We start from the raw sequence: 21,091 nt of genomic DNA, 5'->3' as shown, positions 1-21,091 counted from the left end.
GCATTCAGAAAAACAAACCAACCAACCAATTGCTAGTGAATTAAGTGAACTTCCCTAAATCTCTAATTTCAGCTCCATTGAAGAAGAGGGTTTTCTTTTTTATTCCTTCTATCTCCTGGCTTTGTTTCAAAACTACCTGCTTAGTGGTTACATTTTACTTTTTATTGACTTTAAAATTCATTCCTTCATTACAGGAGTTTCATCAATTTAAAAAAAAAAAATTTATTTAATGGCACTTCTTATTCAAAGAACTTTTGCTGGTTTTGTGACCTGGCCAGAACAGGAGAGTTTCAGTGTCAAGGAGGGAACATAAACATGCATTGCATTTTATACAGGCTGACCGAAACTGTAGTTAAACATATCACCTCAGGGATGAAATGAACTCCCAGGACTCCCCATGTCTCACCTTCTGCATGAATTATGAATGAAATATAACTACAGAGGTGAAACGCCACTTGTATTGTCCAGTCCTTTTCACTGACTCTGCTAGAATGTGGGATGAGCAGACTTTAAGAGACCCTAACAGTTCCCTTCTGACTGCATCCTTGATGAAAATGTATCAAGCTCCCAAACATCACCAAGTTTAGCAGCAATTAATATCAAACAGAAAGTTTCACAGAGGCTGAGAATTTGGCAGTAGTTTCACTCTTGCCCAAAGTGCCATCTTGGTTGCTGATTTCAATAGGAAGGAGGATTTTAATCTCTACTAGCCCAAGGAAATAGTAATAATTCTTAGATCTTTGCAAATTATGTAGGGGAGGTGGGAGAGGAGGGAAAATATCAGCAATGTAAAATGACACTAAGCTATTGCTCTAATTCCCCAAAGAATGTTCTTGGGCTTTAGCCTCTGCTGCTGTTTTTCTCTTCTTGTTCTGCATGTTCAGTACCAGCTTCCTCCAGGCTGCAGAAGTATCCGATTAAGCTTTTATTAGGAACACATGTTGTAGGCAGGTGTGTTCAGTCAGCCTGTCAGACAGCCTGGGAACACACATGCTGCCAAAGAGGATGGAGCTGGGATGTCCCAAGCATTCTGTAGGCAAATGAATAGAGCAGGAAAGGCAGGAAGAGACATGTGTGCCCAAAGGGAACAAGAAAAACATGTCTGTACATCCCTCTGCCTCCCAGTCATCTGAAGTTAACTTTTTAATAGTGAGTTGAAAAGTGTTCATGAAACAGCAGCATTGAACTGAAGTGCTGGAGCCAGAAAGACTGAATTACAGCAGGATCTACAGAAAGTGCCCAGCTGGCTGCGAGTGTGCAAAATTAGTGAAGGATGGGAAGGCAAATTTTGGGAGGTGCTACTGTTGCTTGTGTTAAGATCTTAGCTCTAGTCTACCTCTGTCCTACTGTTAGATTTTGGGCTCTTCAGTTCTTCTCTCAGTACAAAAACTTGCCATTGATTTTTCCACCACAGACAATATGTGCAGTCTCCTCCTTCAGGGCAGACATATCCTAGGTTTCACTTCTAATCAGAGCTAATGAAGTGTGTATGCTCTCATCAGTGAGAGGGGAAAAATGAAGCGATGTCTGCTACAAGAAAGCAAAATACCAGCTTGTGAGAAAGCTATTGTGACCAGATAGCCAAAGAGAAGCAATCAAAATCCTTCAATTCCTTGACCTTCTTTATTCTTTAGATGCAGTTGCAACCACTGAAAACCTAGCTTCTGCCAACAGCAAAGCATCTCTTGCGCGTTGCTTCTCACATAACATCTGCTGTCAAGGCTTGCATGGCTGCCTTCCTGGGAACCTTCCAACCTGTCAGTCTGAGTGAAAACAGCAGACAGGCAGGCAATAAGTTCTCTCAGTTGGGAAGACATTTCCAATTTCTATCCCATTCAATGAAGCCTCAGGAAAAGCCTAACCCTCCCCACTCTCAAAACTACCATATGGACAGCCCAGAGCCATGCCAGGTATTTCAAAACTAGAAATCATTCCTCTTCCTGCCGGCTGGCAAGCTGGGGAGATGCAAGATGAATCCTTGCTAAGATAAAAACAAAGATTTCTTTTCTTGACAAACTAGTTGCTGTTGCATTTCCTAATTGGGTTGGTAGGATTAGTTTTACAGTGACATTTCTACAACAGTACAGGCTTTATGATGTTGTTACAATAAGCTTTTTTCTCCGATGTGTTCTGTGCTAAAGCATCGAGGAAGATTTTCATACTGGGCCCTACAGCTACCTGTATCATGCATGGTGACTAATATGCCCAAGTTTGATCACATTCCAGATTAAAAGAGTTGCTTTTGCCTTCAAGGACTACAGAGAAGCTCTGAGCAAAAGCAGACTGAGACCTTATGTATCTTCAAGTGTATGCCCAGGAGCAGGATAATATAGTCAGCAGGAGCCAAGATGACAGCCAACACTGTGCTCACCATATGGGTACAAGTTTGCTTTCCCTCTCCTCTGGCATGCAAGATTGAAGTCACTGAGCCTTACCCCATGCACTACAGTTCTTCAGTAGTCTCAAGGAATTGGTATTTGCAGGAAACCACCAAAATGTCCACAGCTGGATACTGCATAGAACATGGATTTCACCCTACTGTATCTGGAATTAAAAACAAACCAAAAACCCAAACCAAACAAAAAAAACCCTCACCAACCCCCAAAAAACCTACAAGCCAAACAAAACCCCACACAAACTCCCCACCCCCCAACTTCTAAAAATCATTAGGTAAAACAAAAAAATACAGAAAGCACAATTTTGCCTGTCCCTTGCCCTTCTTCACAGGGAACTGACTATTCTGTTCTCAGATGTGTAGCAGACAAGGAGGGAACTAGGTCACGTCCCTTGCTGTATCCCCTGAGCCTGCAAGTTCCTAGTCATGTTTTTTGTACTATCGATCTGGTCTCCCTGCCTGTCTGCAGTGCAGCACCTGGGAAGAGTACAGGCGCTCTGGGAAGGACAGCAGCCTGTAATAAAATCTGCCTTAAAATGAGATAAAGGGAACAAAAAAAGATACTGGCAGAGGTCAAGGAGTTTGACCCTCAGAGACTAAAAAGGGAGAGAACTGGCTGGCTGTTTTCAGGCAAGGTCTGAGAGAGGAAGTGAAAAGTCTTGTTTTCTGCCTTACCTCAGCAAAGCAGAGAGGAGAAGCTCTATTTATCCTACTACCTGACAAAATTAGATGAGCATTTCAGAGCTGGCAGGAGTTACAGGCCTGGGGCCTCAATACTCCACCTTTATTACAGGACAAGTAGAAATGTACTTCACTCTGCATAGCTCAGCCCATATGACTCTCTTGCATGCAAGTATTTAACCTCATTTCCAGTGTTCAGGATTCAAAAATCCACTGCAACTTAAGTCTCAGGGAGAAGGAGAAAGAAAACGTTCACCTAAATCCTATTCTGTCTTACAGTTCCCTGCTCTGTCCCCGCATCTGGCCCCTTGAGGTGTTTTGCAGATGCACAGAGACTTGTAATTACTTGTTGTAATGTGCCTTTGGGAAGAAGCAAAGGAGAAAACACCACAGAGACTCCTATATATCGATATGATGGCTTAGCTCAGGGCCACGTACTTTAGTTACTAAGCTGCCATAAAACAAAGGTCTATTCCAAGCAAACTCGGGACCATTTGTTGGCTGAACCTCTAGCCTGGGGCACAGGGGCTTGTTCCAGCTCAGGCATTTAGGAAGGATGCTAACAATAACACAGTTCTGCACTTTAAAAGTCTGGGGTGTTCTGACTTCAAAGTCTGTCAGTTGTTTCACCAAACTCAGGAGCAGCAGCAGGTCAGCAGCATCAATCCCATTCCAGCTAGAGCCCTTCATAAAAGACAACAGGCTCTCTTCTTCTGGATCCATGGGTTTGCCTTTCTCACACACAAGCACTGAAGCAACTCTCAGATGGTTTAAAGCAGATCATTTTCCCTGAAGGGGAACTAACCAAATATTAACAGGCAGCACACACACCAGGGAGTCCATCCAACTCAGGAAACAGGAGCTCCTCTGTCTGCCTCTTTGTGACATGGCAAGAAAGGGGTCTGAGTCTTCCCCCTCCCCGCAGTTCACTGGGTCACACAGATCATCCCAGCTAATAGGAAATGCAGGATCAAGACAGTGGAAAGTTGTACCAAAAACGTGCAGAGAAGTACTTGGCACTCCTGAAGTTTGGAATTTCTCTATTTCTTATCCTTTAGCATTTAATCAGGGCAAGTTACCCGTCTTTTTTCAGGCAAAACTGAAAGCTGAAATGTGAATGTTTCACCAGACCACGTCCATTTGTACTTAAAGCCATTAACCACAAAGTAACAAACCAAAGCAGATTAGAAAGATGCGGGCTGCTAACACTAATGCAGCTACAAAATGCAGGAGTACAGACAAAGTAAGGGGACAATGGACACTTTGTTGCAGTTAATTTCACAGACAAGTGAGAAACAATTCATTAACAGTGAACGCTAAGGACACTGAATTACTGCAGAGTACTTTAAAAAGCCTGTGGAAGACTGATGAGGAAAGAGTTGATGAAAGCATTTAGCGCATATATCTTAGGTGTCAGCAGAAAGAAAGTATGTTGCTTTCCGCATCCTTAAAGTTTATTTCTTTTTCTGGAGATAAGGATCTTCTCCGTTTTGATTCATCACAACAAGCATGCCCATATGTGCTCTGCCACACATCACTACGTCATGCGGGATACGAGAAATCCTTCTTCAGAAGGGTCTCTGTCCTTGTCAAAACATGACTCTCCACCCCAACAGGGAAACAGAATGATTTGTTGTTGTGTGGTTGCATGTGAGGCATTGCTTCAGGGGGTAGGATACTGGTATCCAATTCTTTCAAGCAATATTGCTTGAACAGGAGAACAAACAAAACCAAACACATTTACAGAGATGTTTGCAATCAGATGATACAAAATGGGGTCGAAAATATGGGCCAACCCCTGTGCCTGGAAAAGAACCCCAAAACCAAACAGCATCTCCCCAACAGTTGCTACCGCCCGGCACTCTCGGCGATGTACTCACCGCAATCAGGATCTGGAAGGAGCTGTGCATGACCTCGATGTACCGGTACTCCAGGGCACAGCCTATCACAGAGACGTAGGAATGGCTGTCCAGCCCTTTGATGCCAGACATTGAAGCCTCCTTCCTCACACAGCCAGGACCATTTTCACTCCACCATGATTGGTGCCGAGAGATGTTAAATGTCAAGAGTTCACTGTCCTAAAGAGAAAAGTTGCAAAGAGATTTCTGTTTATTAGAAGAGTCTCAGACGTGCTGTCAGATAGAGGTCATACTAAATCAATGGAATATCTGAAGTTTCCAGGATCCCCATCCTAACGAAATGCTAGCACAGATCAAAATGCTTGGGCTTTGTGTTCCTCATTAAAAAGTATTTCACAGGCAGGTTTCCATGGTGGGAGCCATTTCCAAGGCAGACCCGCAGCACTCCAACAAACCTATTTCACCATCACATTGGATATTTTGGAAGCAGGGCTGAGCAGCTTCTAAATTAGAAAGAGTTTCTAGGCTGCAGACCCAAGAACACTTTGCTAGTGGTTCTTGCACCCAGTAAAGAACCCTCAAGTTTTGAGTCTGGGAGATCAACCTTGCAAATCTAGAAGAAAATGCACTAAGCATCCTGTCACAGAATCATGTGGTATGGGTCTGCTCTTCCCAGCACAGGAATCAACGCAGAACTGAAAAATATGAACCTCATAACCCCAAAGAGAGGTTCAAAATTCAACACATCTTCCTCTGCTCTCAGCTTTTAACACATCTAACAAGTTCCTGTACCATTTCTGTCTCATTTCCTTCCACGCTCCTCACATATGGTGCTTCTGCATCTTCCTGACCTCACACACTAGCAGCCTCAGGTCAGACTCCCCAGCTGAGCTGGCCTCCTGGTGATGATTGCAGCTTCTTGCCAACACTTCCCTGGCAATTCTTTATCATCTGTACCCCAAGAGAGGCTTTTTGTTTTGCTCTTCTCATCTTTGCTCATTCAGTAATTTAAACCATGCCGTTGTGGGGGTCACACAGTGAAATGCCACACAAGTAGGGCAGGAGTTTGGTATGCAACCAGGTGATCATTCAAAAATGACAACACTTGCCTCACACTTGACAAAAGTGGTACTTGCTGGAATACCCAGGACAGCTTTGGGATTTTGAAATTACAGGACAAGGCAAAACCCTCCCTGCAGACAGTAAAAGACGTAACTCGGAGCTGGCTGAATAGATCAGCTGCGTCACTTCACGGATGAGTGCTAAGTGCTGTGTGCTCCAGCAGCCCTCTCGGGTCACTTTGATCTGCATCAACAATGGCTTCTGACCACAAAACAAGGCAAGGGGTTGGAATTTTTATTTTGAAGGATAAGTGATAAAATTCTCAGGCAGAGAATCTATCTACCTCTACAGAGTAGACATAGGTCCTGGATATACACACCCCACCCAACCAACACTGCAAGTTTTAGCACCTATCCATGTACTACTTCACACTGCTCATGCCAGGGTCCTACACAGTCCCTGTAGGAAAGTGGCTCCCAGAACAGCAGCAGTGAGAGCTTGGGGCATTCACACTTCCTAACATGGGAAACCTCACGTGGCAGCTCCTTTTCCCTGGAGAGTCAACAGGGGAAAAACAGATTCAGAGCAGCTAATCCAGCTCCTTGCTCTGAATTACTGTCTGGAGAAGGGACTTGTCTCCATGCCAATACAGGGAGCCTGGCCAGGTAGTCCCGCAGACACACTTTTCTGTGTCCATGCTTGTATTCAGGGGCAAACTTGAGTTACAAGAGAAGAAAATGTGGATGCCAGCCAGAAAACCTGTGAATAGAAACCAACTGCCCCACTATGCACATGGTGTAGGTACCCTCCACTCCACCCCAGATACCCAAAAACGGTTTGCAGAGCGGTTATTAAAATAAGCTGCAGGAAGCACGTGTTAAGAAATGTGAACCATTAAGTGAGAAGACAGCTGCCAAAGTCCTGACATAACCACCACGGCAGATGGGATGTGGTTTACAGTAGACGGAGGGGGGCACAGAGATGAAGAGTGGCACCAGTGCAAAAGCAGCCTGAATGGCAAAGACAATAGGGAAAAACTCTTTACAGTTGGGAGTTTCAAGGGAGCTGTCTGCATTTTAGAGGCTATAGGGAATAATTATGCTCCCTCTACTGGGCATTGCTCTTCAGTGGCCCACACACATCCCACGTACCCACCAAATCACATCTTTTCTGCAAAGATCATTCTTTCTGTCCCAAGTTTGCATATTCTGAGACACATGGATCTTTCCCAGCAAAAGCTTTTCCTCCTGGAGACAACCAGCCCTCCCAGCTGCTGTGCTTTTCTCCCTCTCACAAGCCACTCGACACTTTGGTTAGGGAAGGAAAGAATCTTTCTCAAAAAAAAAAAAAAACACTCAATTCCTGTTAGTTTGCCTGAGGCTTCCCCCAATTAGCAGAGAAACTAAGCTGTTTCACAGGGCACCACAGAATCTACTCTTAACCTCAGTCCCCAGGGCTTCCCTCTCCCCGCTCACAGATGGTGCCTTCCCAAACCTTCTGCCTCGCTGATGCAGAGAGCCCCTTCAGTGCCTTCTCCTTACAGGGGTGTCTATGTCCATTTGGCAAAGTGAGAAGCAGGCTTCATCCCTTTGTGAATCTCCCTTTTTTTCAGCCCTTACAGAATTGGCTCTGGCTTAACTTTGCTGCAGAAGCTGAACTTGCTTGTGAATTAAGCCTGAAAAAGCAGAACAGACTCTGGGCTGGAAGTGGGCAGGTGGAGGAACAGGAGGTCCTAACCAGCACTCTGCTTTTTGCCTACAATCACGCTCCAGCTCTGTGCAAAAAGAAAAAATTATACTTCAGTTAAGAACAGATTGGAAAAACTCAGCACGTTTGGACTCTAAAAGCACCACGACGACTCTCACATGAGCCATCCGTCTCAGATGTAGAATGAATACTGACTGCGCACCGGGACTGTGGATGCCCTCACGTTCACACAGACACCTTTCTGAACAAGCATCTGTCTGGAGCACCGCAGGGCACGAGGGCAGCACGAATGAAAGGGTCTGAACACACAAAGCGACGCCGTTCCTTTACCTGTGTCCCTGGCTGGGTGGCCTCGGAGGATACCTGCGCCAATGGGGCACAATAAAAGAGCATTCAAGAAAACTAATTGACCTTCAGTTGCTCAGGGCTTGGTGGAAGACTGGGAAAACAGTCCCAAGGTATCTCCCGCAGTCTGCCAGCTTCATTTGCACGGAGGTGGTTGAAGAGAAGTGAAATTATGAAATAGGAACAGCACACTAAAATCAGGAGAAAACCAGTTGCAGGAAAACACAGGAAACAGGTTTTGGGAAACAGCTTTCTGCAGCACATTTGAAGTCCAAACACACTGAAACACTCCAAAAAGTGGTATTCAGGTTGGAAAAGGTTAATCAGGCCCAGAAGTGAGCAAGCCTTGCTGTAGGGAGAGTGATCTGTGTGTAACTGCACTCCCCCTTGTTTCTCGACAGGCTGCTATTTGAAGGGCTACCGCTTCCTCTTTAACCTCCAGCCTGAAGAGAAATAGGAGCAAAGAGTGATACGTGCTCCATCTCAGGAGCATGTTGAAGGCCAGCCTAAGAAATCACACCTCACTCTGAGCTGTTGTAGCACCTGGTTGCCAGCCATTTGCCATCGGTGTGAGAAGGAAGACAACAGCACTAAAACTGTAGTATCTACATTTTACAGTCTATTTTCCGCTCCCAGCCTCACCCCACTGTGTCCCATGGGGAAGCTCACCCCCACCTCCGACACCCACGGAGCCAGCTGTGTTCTTTTGCTAAAAGAGTTTTCTGAAAGCTGTTCTGAAATAATTTTCTTAGGGACACTATCAGACATGGGTTTATTTCTTGTTAACAGCCTTCTGAGCTGCCTCCCACTAAATTTCCTTAATTATCAGGCAAGCCAGCACTATTATGGCTCTGGAAACAACTTGAACCCTGTATGAGAGCCCCCAGAGCCTGACAGCAGAATCATTTAAAATCTTTTCAGTTGGAAACGTTTCTTATCAGAATAGGAAATGTAACATTTATCCTTTAGTCATTTGTGCTGCATAGCAGTATCACCCTGAGACAACAGAGAAGCACTTTCATTGTCTCTCAGCAGGCTTGTTGACAATGCCACAGTATTTAAATGCCAAATCCCAGGCTTCCAGCTTCTAAATTTAGGTGGGAGTTGAGGGACAACTGGAATTACGCGTGCATTTATCCATCCTCCTCACAGTATTTTTGCCAGGTACAAAGTCATATCAAGATGCCATCCAGACTCTCTGGAATACAAACAACCCCCCATTTGACTAATAAGGGCTGCTTCCATTTCAAGAGGAGATTTAGACCACCACCACGACTCTGGATTCAGATCAAAGCACTGGGTAGACAAGCGACAATATAAAGGAAGAGTTAAAAAAAAAAATCACCATTCCAAGATGAATAATTCCAGAGGGAAAAGAAAGGAATACATTGAAACACACAACACCAACTCCTCAAACATGTCTGAATGCTTCTCAAGTACCCGATGAAGAGACAATCAGCACGGCAGCTGGACAGACAGATGCTCATACGTCTCAGCAGCAGGATTGCAATGATTAACTCAGACTAGGGGGTTGCGGGAGGGACTGTGTTTCCCACTCAAGTGGGCAGGGAGCAGCTTAACATGTTATTTCAGGCACAACCTAGAAACTTCAGAGCAAGCTGCCAACAATTCACCTAACCAAATGGCCAGATGGACACAGAGAAGAGTGAGATGGAACAGGAACAGACCTGAGGAGGAGGAACAGCAATCTGGAGACGTGGCTGTGAGCCCCACCACAGAGCAGTGGTACAGCACTTTTGGGGAGGCTGCATTTCCACAGATGCTGCAAGCGTGCTCCCAAGTACGAGCAGAGCAAGTCAGTGCTGCCAAAAGCCGCGTGGATGCACACCACCACCACGCTGCCGGTGCTGAGAAGCAACCCTTCAAATCCAGATTGCCGCATCTCTCGCCTGCTCGTTGGCAGAGCACGCATGGGAAAGCTGGCATAGGCTGCATGCTAAGGGAGGCCCTTGCAGCAGCAAGGGAAGTGCTTTCTTAGATATTTATGCTGATCCATTTGTGTCTGGCCACCTAATGAAGTTCTGCTGCGCCATATTTCACATTCTTATTCCTACTAAGACTGCAACATAAAAAAATTACAGGATAGGAAGATAGAAATCAGGCGAGTTTAGCTCTTCCAGGAAGTAGAAAACAGATTCACAGAGCAGGAAAGAGCATTTTCCTTTTCCATAAAAATAACTCAGGGTAGTAATAACTAGGGGTTAGGAGGCAGGTGGTTAGTAAGTAGTTCTAACTACCCTGAGCAGGGCTGACCAGAAGAGCTGTTCTCAGAGTTTCCATGGCACTGTTGGAAGAGAAAGGAGCACGTCAGGAAATGTTGTGAAAAACAGGAGGAAAGAGAGGGTGAGGAGTGGCAGGCAGACAACCCGAGAGAGGAAAGAGGCAGTGGAGAAGCGATTGCTTGGTAAAGGAAAGCAAACAGCCATACCCCAAACTGCAGTTCAACCACCATGCACCTACCAGCCCATATTCTACTGATGACAGGGTTTGTAACAGAGGGAGTCTCTTAACTCCTGTGCCAAATTGCTTATGGGCTGACACAGGACCTTACCTCACAAATCCCACAGCCGTGGTGCCCCTGGTTTCTGCTTATTAGATCAGCTGGGCAGCCAAAGCAAGGGGGACACAGGAACACATGTCCATGGGCACCTCAGCCCTGTAATGCACAGCACTTCCCCGCTTGCATCCTGTACTCCCTCACCACTGTGGAATCAGATCCAGGCACCAGAGCACAAAGATTTATTTGTAATAACTGCACAGAACAATTTCCTCATTTTTTTCAAGTCTCCAGGCTTTTCCTAAACCTGTTACAGCAGAAACACTTGAATCCTTTCTCACCCCGAGTTGTCACCTGTCTCAGTTGCACTGGGCTGTCATTACCAGCCGCCAAGTTAAACTCCATTCTTTCTAGCTCACTGCCCTTTCTACATTGTCACTACAAATTAGCTAGCTGCTGACAGATCTCCCTGGCAGGCTGCCCTGGTCAGGGATACAGAGGGGTGAGCACAGGGCTGGCAGGGATGCTACTCCCCCTGCTCTCTCCCACAGGCTCACCAGGAATAACAGAGGAAACAGCACCTGAAGACCTTCCTCAGAGCTATCAGCTCTTAAGGGACTTGCACAGGAGCACAGCCCTGTCCAAAACACTCCCCAGCATGTTCATGCTCAGTCTAGTAGTTAATGAGTTAGTGTTTACCTGACCAGCTCCATCACCCTTGCTCCACCAAAGCTCTTCTTCTAATATTTGCAATCCACCTGCTTACTGCCAGGCTAATTACAAGCTTTGACTTCTTTTTAGGAACTGAAGGACAGCTTCCTCCCAAGGCTCCTGAGAGCACACAGACCTACCTGGTTCCCCTGCAGCCATAACCCTCCCAGCTGGTACTGCCCTGCCCTTCTCCCCTCCAAGAGCCTGTCCAACACTTGCTCATCCAAGCCCAGGTGTCCTCCTGCAGTCTGACCCCAAGACCCAGATCAATAAGACTCGGCAGACGTCAGCTAGCTTTGGATCAGGTTTCCAGAGAGCAATACTAAAGTCCAGCAAAGCACCTCACCGTCCTACAGAAACCTGAATTTCTGTTTCAAGTGTATCTTTTTTTCTCATGTGGAAGTGAGGTTTTGGTTTTCCATTACAAAGACCCCAATAACTTCAGTTCAGGGGGAGGAGGAAAGAAAGTAGCATCATGAGTTATTCTTACAAGACAGCCTTTTTAAATGAAAGTAGCTCATTAAGAACAGAGGCAAGTCCATAAAGTATTTTACAACCAAACAAGCACCAATACTCTGTTGTTTTTGCCAGCTGCCACTGAACTAACAGCATGAATTTCTCATTGCAGCTCTAGGGGGAAGTCCACTGAGTCAATAACAACTCATACCACAGCCCAAATCTCTAAAAAAAAAAAAAGTCTCTGATCACAAGTATCATCCTGCAGGCTAAATAAAGATTGTCTCTGTGCTGGCTCTGCTAACATGAGCCACAGAACAGAGCAAGGTTATGAGATGAAGCTCCTCTGTGGTGGGGAAAGCGGAGTTTGCCATGCTGTTTGAATTGCAGAACAGCAACCCGAGGTGTTACGGGGCAGGTTGGGATTAGTAAACACAAGCAATCAGCTGGCTGTCAGTAAACACTGGCTGTCAGAGATGCTCCCAGAGCAGTTTATCAAGCCAATATTTCCTCTGCAGAGGGGAGCATTTAAATAGTTACGTAAAATGCTTTTTCAGTTGGTCACAGCCAACACAGAGATCATCTCGGGCTGAGCGTTCAGACCATGAGTAATCACTCTTTTGGGCAAGAACTGTCTCAAAGTTTCTGTGGATAATTGAGAGGGGAAATGGAGATTAATTACGGAATTAGGAAGTTACATTTTCTTATCTGCAAAGGAATTCTGCTGTCACTCAGGACTTGCTGTAGGCCTGATAATAGAAGTGTAGTGCAGTTCCAATTATGACTGCAACTTAGATGTATGACCTGGGAATTTAGGCCAGATGTAGAGTGCTCTAAAATGAACCTGTATCCTATAATTGCTCTGAGTCTATTAAGCTACAGCAACACTTAGTAATTCATTGCTTACAGCCCACGCTTAATTTAGGGCCTTCCTCCCATTTTTATTATTTCAGACTCAGCCCTCATTAAGCAGACAGTAATACTTAGCTTATCTAGTCTTCAAAGAGCTTCACACATTAACTCACAACACCCCTGCCCAAGAGCCATGAATAACTACCACTGTATTTAAGAAGGAGGAATTAAGACAGGGAAGCCACATCACCTCTGAGGCTACATTCAGAGGAGACGCAGCAGCATCCCTCTGGTTTGCTCTCTCTTCAGCAGAAAGAAGAGCCTCTCCCAAAAGGTGCAATAAGAAATATTTTGCCTGGTGTGGCAACAACCAGGTACCTACCGCTGTTACTGAAGTGCGTTAGATCTTCAGCAGGCCTGGCCCTGCTGCCCGTGGTCCAACTCAGCCCAGCCAGGCTGAGCCTGCAGCTATTCCCTGGGCCAGGCTGGCAAAGAGAGCACACACACTGCTGTGGAAGGGCCTTCCCCTCCAAGTCACACACCTTCCCAAGGTGTTATCAGCTCACAAGAGGATCAGCTGTAATCTAGTTAGCTCATAGCCTTCCCCAGCCCCCTCTGCACCACAGCCAGGAATTAGGCCTCAAGCCCCTCTCCCCTCAGGATGGCTCTGCTGCCAGGCTTGCTCTCACTTCAAAAAGCAAATACCCTCTACCTGCTATGATGGCAGAGGCTTATTCCAGCCACCACCTGCACTGACCAGCCAAGGGCTCCAGAAACCCATCTTAGCTCCCCATTTTTACCATACAACAAGCGGTACCCCTCCCTGCCCTGGCAAGGCAGCCCTCCCCATAGGCAAGAGGGCAGGACCTGCTCTAGGCAGCCCCCTCCCTACCTCACAGCTGAGCTCCATCCCCTTTGATGCAAAGCCTGAACGCTCACCCACAAAGCTCCTACTCACCTTTGAGAGCCCTCCCACTTCTAAGTAAAAGCAGATGATGAAGATGTTCCAGGTGACCCAAATTGCAGTCCAGATGGCATACTAGAAGGGAGTGGGGGGAGAGAAAGAAGCAATAAACGTTAGGAAGTCACTGCAATTAGCTTATATATATGTAATGCAGCTGGGGGCAGTTGAATGCCCTGACTCTGTTTCCCATATGCAGATGGTCTCTTGCCTGATTAGAGACACAGGGACAGAAGTTTGGAGGGAATGGAAGGGCTTCTGCCATGCCTCTGTCCAGCATTTAGTTCTCCCTCTCTGTTGTGCAGTATCTCAGGGCTACTTTGGTACCAGTAATAATTATCTGACATCATCCAAGTTTGGAGCAAGAACAATAAAAGTGCAGCACACTGAACAATGTGTTCCTAAGCACAGCACCTCCTGCTAAAATGGTTTACAACACTCATGCCTGACTCCCCAAGGGCGTTACTCAGTTCCTCATCGCTTGCCATATCCCACCAGAGCAAAGGCTGTGAAAGGCTTTGAATGGCTCTGAACAACACAAACGGTACTTACCACCACTATGTAGCGAGGTCTGTACTGAATAGTGCCAAACAGGCCAAGGATAACGATGATGATGTGGAGGAAGTTGGCTAGGATAGGGGCCCACTGGTATCCCAGGAAATCAAACACTTGCCTCTCTAACGCAGCAAGCTGGAAGGGAAAAAGAAAAGGAGAGTTACAGCTTCTGGGCTCATAATATTTATTCTCAAGGTTTTGACATGCTCCCTGAGCAAATCACTGCAGCAGCTGAAGATGTTACTCCATCCCCAAAGCAATTTACTGCCTATGACCCAGGTCAGTAGGACAGAAATGTGTCTACAAGCCCCTCCCCATCCACTTTGTACTCATCCCATCTCCTCCGATGGTTAAGCTAACACAGACCAGTGAGCTCCAGTGCCTGTGTGGGGCACATCCTCTGCTCTGTGCACTTTGGAACAGGGACGTGGCCCTGGCAGAGGGCAGAGGTGAGCAGCGGGATGGTAACACCTTAAATGGCAGCAGCAGGACTTTCAGGAGCTCATTTATCTGAGCCTTCAGCATCGCTCCATCATTCCTGACACCTCTCATGTTTCTGCTCTCCAGCACACATCCATCAAAGTGAGAGAGAGGAGGAAACTGTCCTCCGCCTTTGTCCCACAGAAAATGCTGCCGCCCGGCAAAGAAATTCTGCAAACACATCGGTTTTCCGGGAGGACAGCCTGTGTTCCTCTCCCGCACTAATAACGTGGTTCAAGGCTAGTACTGTGTTCCAGAAATAAAACTCCATTACTGGTGAAGTGCTGGGCCTGATTTTCCAGTCCTATTTGCATAAAGATGTGCTCTTCATCTGTAGCCATCATCTGGCAAAAACTGGTTCCCTGGATCTGAACTGCTGTGCTCCGCATGCAGCTGAAAGAGCACAGGAAACATGCAATTGCAGGCTAGCCTTTACATCCCCACAGCCCTTAAACGTTACGGCTGTAGCTGAAACAGTGAGTGGAGGAGGCAAACGGGTTCCTGTGGGTTTTCCCCAGTGCCTGGCCTTATGCAGGGAGATCTTCTCTTTGCTTGTCTTCACTGACACGGTGCAACCATCCTCCCCCCACTGACCAGCCACACTGTTAGCACTAAGGCACAGCAGGAGAGTCCCCTGCCAGGGTAGGATTTCCCAGTCTGTTTAATGATCACAGCAGCACACTAGGATTGCATTTTTGCATTTCACACTTATTTTCACTGAAATAAATAATCACAATTTACCACTGATAGTTAATACTAACTACTAATTAGACATTAACCATGGATGATCCTAGTCCACTGTATGTAATCAGCTATGTGACATCTTTTCCTGGCTTGGCGTTTAAATGGCAGCAGGGGACAAAGCACAGGAGCATCTAATGGCTTGCAGCATGTAAGGATGTGAGCGGTTGCAGGTCCAAGTCAAGCTGCACAATGAGGGAAGCCATATCTATCAAATGACCATTGTTCCTCCTTCTTCCTGCATCAGTGGGGAAGTCATCTTCACACCCCTCTTGGGCTAGGAAGGTATTGCAATTCTCAACTCTCCCTTGTAAGTTGAACAAAAATGTGTATTTCAAAGAAATCTATAGCAGCCTTGGCTAAGGGAGATCAATCAGGATTGTGATAAGCAGGTTTCCCTCTCTGACATGTCTCTTCACTGGCAAAGGGGTGCAGAGAAAGTGGGGAGGGAATGGAGGCAGTCTCCAGAACTCTCTCTTCTGCAAAATAATTAGTCTTCCCTTTGAAGGACCACACACTGCCCTGTTCCCATCAATGTGAACCACCTGGAAGATGCTGTGAGATGTGCTGCACGGCCACGTGCAGGACTCCAGGGCTGGAATGGGGCAAATCCTGCTCATTTCACTGTTCAGCCTGCTCTCCCCCCCGAGCACAGCAGATTTTCTGTATCTCATCAGAAACAGCAGTAATAGGTTAAACGCTTAATCTTTTAGGAAGGGATTAACGCACATACCTTAACGATATTTAGAAATTTTGAATCCTGACTGGCTGCAAATGGGTCACTTGACTGTGACCGCTTCATCCAATCAGGCATTTAATTGGCTTTGTGCGTTACATTAACGGGGGAGTATGTGTCGCTCAGAGCATCGATTAGCCGAGGGGACACAATGGGGGTATGTTCTGCAGAGATAACACCCCGCTCAGCTTTGCCTCTTGCTTTCAGGCCCTGCAAAGGGGATAAAGACAGATCCTTCCACCCGTGCCTTCTGCCATGAGTTCTCCCACTCCAGAATCAGGGCATCCATGTCTGGAAAAGTGTTTTCATCTCACAAATGAACGTTTGCCATTAGGGCTGTATAAAAGGTGAAAGATTGTCCTTCCACAGCTTTATGACGTTTCCTGGCTTCTTTAGACCCGGGAAGACATTGGTCTGTGAAGTGAGAGGTACTCAGCCATCCTGGAGATGGACCTGCCAATCTACACTGACTTCAGATGGGGCACAGCTCCTAGAGAGCTCTCGGACCCTGGCCACACTGGATTCTTTCCCATCATCCCCTTCATGTCTTAATTCCCTCTTCCTTACTGTGACTGCCCTTGTCTCCAAGACATTTCTGTCCTGAATACATTCCTTTGCCACTTTCTCTGCATTTTTTTGTAGTTTTGTGACCCTGGGAACAGCAGGCGAGACTCTGCTGGTACAGAGATAGGCTGTGCCTGTCTGCTGGTTCAGCTAAGGGGAGTGGGGGTGGGTCAGTCGCTTTGGTGTGATGTGCCAGCTCAGGCAAGCTCTTTCCTTATTCATAAAAAGGAAAGCAATTTTCTGTTAGATGTGTGTTGATGACAAGCGCAAATGCTACTGATGAAACTCGAACACTGTATTACTGACAGGCAGAGAGTGAGTCTGTGCTGCGATCCAGCCCTCAGAAATGCAGCCTGAAGTCACCCTGGGCTTGTCCCTGTTCCCCCGGGGAACCTGGCATAATTAAGAAAATATTTGCTAAAACCAAAAAGATAACAACCATTTCACTCATTACGCTGCAGGTCTGTGTGCAAAGCTTACCCAGTAAACGCTGCTGAGATTTGCAGGTAAACAGGGCTGATGTCTGTGCTAAACTGGTCTTGATTTGGGGTTGGGATATGAAGAATGTCATGGTACCCTTCAGCCCTGGTTCCTTTAGTCTGGCTCAGAGTTGGTGTTTGCCCCTGCCTACAGGCACCGATATATCTGCACCCTTGTACTGAACCCCCTCGGATCCCTCTTGCTGAGCAGGAGAAATGCCATCTTTCTCTCCTGCTGCCAAGTTTCTGCGGAGTAATATCCTTGCTGTAGCATTCTTTACGATGATTCACACTATTCTATTGAGAAAGCCTATTATATTCTAGAGATATTGGTTGTAAAGAGAAATTTCACAGATTGTGGCACAGGTTTCAACCCATTCAAAGCTGACAGGACGTTTCCATCAGGGAGGACAAATTTTTCTTCTTTATGACTATTCTTATTAAAAACAGAATTCCTCCTGCTCCTTCTGCTTCTCTAGCCCATAGAACATTTTTACCTTTCATTCTTTAAATTAAATGATTTGTGTCGGTACTAAAATCAGAATAGTTGTGGCAGACTTTTCTCTCCTGAAATAAACCACATTTCTGCTGATCTGAGTGAAAGTGGAATAGCAAATAACCATGTGAAGCAATTGTTAGCCAGGCAAACAAAACAAGCCAAAGCTCTCTGTTGGGCTATCGTTCATTTATATGGCCGGGAAAGATAAGAAAGACAGAGAAGATGTTTTGCAGTTTACAGAGTCCGGTCACAAGAGCTCAGACACAGCAAGCAAAGAAAGACGTTGTGAGCCAGCACAACAGGACACGCTCAAGGTCTTTGCACCATTACCACCTGACTGAGCTGGAGGGGAGCGTTGTGTGATGGAACCTACTGCAGAATAGCAAAACGGTCCTAGAAAACATCTCAAAATGTGGAAAAGTTTCTTGTTGGAGGGTTCAAACCCTTCCAGCTGTGTTTCCAATAGCTCTGGCAGGATAGTGTCACTGGCAGATGTCATACCAGCAGGACATTCTGAGCTTGTTCGACATGGGCTGGGGGGTGCTTGTTTTAATTCTGGTCCCCCCAACCTTTTCTGTCCCCTCCCTTTGTCTTCTGTTGCTCCTGTCATGCTGGAGAGTTCAACCTGCTCGCCCTGTGCCTCCGTACTGCTAAGGAAGAAGGGTTGCTGATGAACAAGTCAGAGTTACCTGTAATCCTTTAACTCCCTGTCCTTTACAGCCTACTATCAAGGCCATGTTATCAGCTAGATTTGCTCTTCTTAGTTTATTAAGCTTTCAAAGCCTTTAATCTTATTTCGTTTGGATCTGCATCTTTCACTGCATTTCTGAAATCAATTGGGACACAAAATTACAAGTATCACTTCCAGGATGTTGACGTGACTTGTACAGATGGAGGAAAGACACTCGGAAAGCCCAACGGCAGGTACAGAAATGCAAAAAGGATGTCCTGCCTCCACGCACACGTGTGTCCGTACGTAGCCGTTCCTGCAAGCAAACCTGCTTTTACGCTTTCCACGTTCCGCTTTAATAGCAGATTTCTTTCTAAAAGTAGATGTTAGAAATAAATTCACAAGCATGCAATAAATGGAGCCAATGGGAAAGACTGATCCTACTGCTATGGGCCAGCAAGGTCTTAAGGGAGACACTCCTGCAAAAAATGAAGGAAAAATGTTTTACAAGAAATTTCCACATGGCCTATAGAAAAGCAACGTGAAAAGCTCTTCTGCTTTTCTTTGTCTTTCACTGCTGCAAGCACACATAGCCTCCCAGCTCCTTGTTCCGTGGTGTACGCAGCTGCTGCGGACCCCTGTGTGCCAATCTACAGCTTCAACACTGATAAAATTTGCAACTGAAACCCCTATATTTACTTTCTCTCTAGACTGAACTGAGAAAGAGCCTCAGCTGCAGCCCTCGGTCACCACTGTGCTCCCGTGATGTTCAGGGCTGCCTGGCTGATTCCCAACGTGTTGATTCAGCGTTTGATTTCCTGCCAACTAGCTTTGCTTTTTAAGAAGATGCTCTTTGTCTGCTGTGCAAACACCATCAGAGCAGCCAAGACTTTCACTGAAAAAGGTCACGGGTCTTTTCTGGAGGAAAAACTTGCATTGATTTCCTGAGGTATTTTGGCCATGCGATGGTTGATGGCTTGAGTTCAGGGCAAAGTCACAATACTCTTATCCCTACAAGACATCACATAAGGATGACAATTTGAGTCCAGCTAGATGAAACAGCAGGAAGAAATTAAAAAGCCTCACATGCATAATTTAAAAATTTATCTATTTAAGTTTAGAACACAAGTATCTTTATTTTTGGTTCTTTCAAACAGTTTAAGTTTGGCAATACTTAATAACTCTGTTTAATAACTACTTTAATAACTCTACTTAATAACTAAATAACTCTGTTATGCTTGTTATTATTATTATTAATAATATTGTTGTATTGGCATTATTGGTATTATTATGATATATTATTATACACAGTCTTTCTATACAGTTGTGTTTGTCATGGGTGAAACAATGCCAGATCTAAAAAATTCTAACCCCAAGCTGAAGTGTGGTGAAACTATCAGCAGTGAGCAGATAATTTCCTTCTGTGCCAGCGCTTATTCAAGGTGGAGAAGATTTTGTGAGAAGAAAAATTATTAACCAATAAGCCTGCTTTTACCACAGTGACTGCATTTATAAATAAATATTAATGGTTGTAATAGCTGTTTAATTAAGTTTATCTGAAAATGCAGTTCACTGAGCCACTAGTTCACGTCCCCCTAACTGAGGGGCTCGTTCTGCTAGATGCCACGTCCTTGTCTCCTCTGAAGTCTGCATCTCACGTGCTAATACCCGCTGCATTCATGAAATCACATTTTTCTTCAGTAAGTGTTGTCAAGGAAACCTTCCTCGGGGCCTTGTGATCCACAGCTCTGTTCCCAGCGTCCCTGGCCGAACCACAGAGGTCAAGAGACTAATTGCACAGGAGGTCTCTGTTTGTCACTTTTTCTCTCCGACACGTTTGGTCACTCTGGCCATGGGATACAATAAGCCCCATTCTCTGCTCGGTTTGGTCTGTTTTCTCCCCAGAAGCTGCTGAAACCCCCTCTATTCACACAGACCCTAGAGGTCTCCAACAGCAGACCTCCTATCATTAAATCATTTAAGTTTCAGCAGCAAGCTGGTCACCGCGATGGCCTGGAAGACCAATGCCTGCCCAAAGCCCCCCTAGGCAGCTGGCAAAGGCACCATCACTGGCGTGAGCCCCACACCAGGTCACTGCCCTGCAGCAGAAGCTGACTGATCTGGGGTGTATGCTCCAGCAAACACAGCTTTCAGACTGCACCAGGCCATAGCTGAGGATCAGGACTTCTCTCACCCCAGTACCAACCTGCTGTGATTCAGCAAAACGTCCCTGCTGCAGCCCACAGCATCCTGCTGTTAAATAGCCCAGCGCTGAGTCCTCATCTCCTCCTTCCCCCTGGCCTGCTGCCTCCAGGCTCTGGATTCTCCCCTCCTGGTGTCACTTTGTGTGTTGGCAACGATGCTCTCAGGAGTGCCGCTGCTTTGCCCTTGATCCCTATGCTTTCTGCTGCCGATGCCTTTCAGAAACAACCTAGCTGTGAAGATATGTCATTATTCAGTCCCATGTACCCGAATGCTGCTTAGCATTCCTGGAAAGGCACAATCCTTGCTAAACACAAGGAATGAGGCTGGCTCTGAAGCAGTGCAGGAGCCTGTTTGTTTGTGCCTGGAGTGGAGGTTCTGCCTTTGTAAGGACTGAGCTTTCCTAGTACACCACGTACAGCCGCCGGCCTTGCGTGGCTGAAGACACGGGTTATGCACAAGCATTCACAGAATCACAGAATCAAGGAATGGTTTGGGTGGGAAGGGACCTTAAAGCCCACCCAGTCCCACCCCCTCCATGGGCAGGGACACCTTCCATAGCCCAGGTTGCTCCAAGCCTCATCCAGCCTGGCCTTGGACACTCCCAGGGATGGGGCA

General features: G+C 46.2%; 1 protein-coding gene across 1 annotated transcript in view; it reads right to left on the bottom strand.

Annotated features, from left to right (window-relative positions):
- Positions 1–16,125, bottom strand: part of NKAIN4 (Na+/K+ transporting ATPase interacting 4) — a 28,253-nt gene extending 12,128 nt beyond the window's left edge. Inside the window, exons 1-4 of the mRNA XM_010149446.1 lie at positions 16,057–16,125; positions 14,100–14,237; positions 13,545–13,625; positions 4,957–5,154 (exon numbers count right to left, since the gene is read on the bottom strand). Coding sequence (XP_010147748.1) covers positions 4,957–5,154; positions 13,545–13,625; positions 14,100–14,237; positions 16,057–16,125 — 486 coding nt within the window. The remainder of the gene's footprint in view (positions 1–4,956; positions 5,155–13,544; positions 13,626–14,099; positions 14,238–16,056) is intronic.
- Between the last annotated feature and the right edge of the window lie 4,966 nt (positions 16,126–21,091).

This window comes from Eurypyga helias, unplaced genomic scaffold (assembly GCF_000690775.1).
Source record: "Eurypyga helias isolate BGI_N326 unplaced genomic scaffold, ASM69077v1 scaffold24743, whole genome shotgun sequence".
NCBI classification, from domain to species: domain Eukaryota; kingdom Metazoa; phylum Chordata; class Aves; order Eurypygiformes; family Eurypygidae; genus Eurypyga; species Eurypyga helias.
The sequence above is the reverse complement of the archived record's forward strand: the minus strand, read 5'-3'. Positions and strand labels throughout refer to the sequence as shown.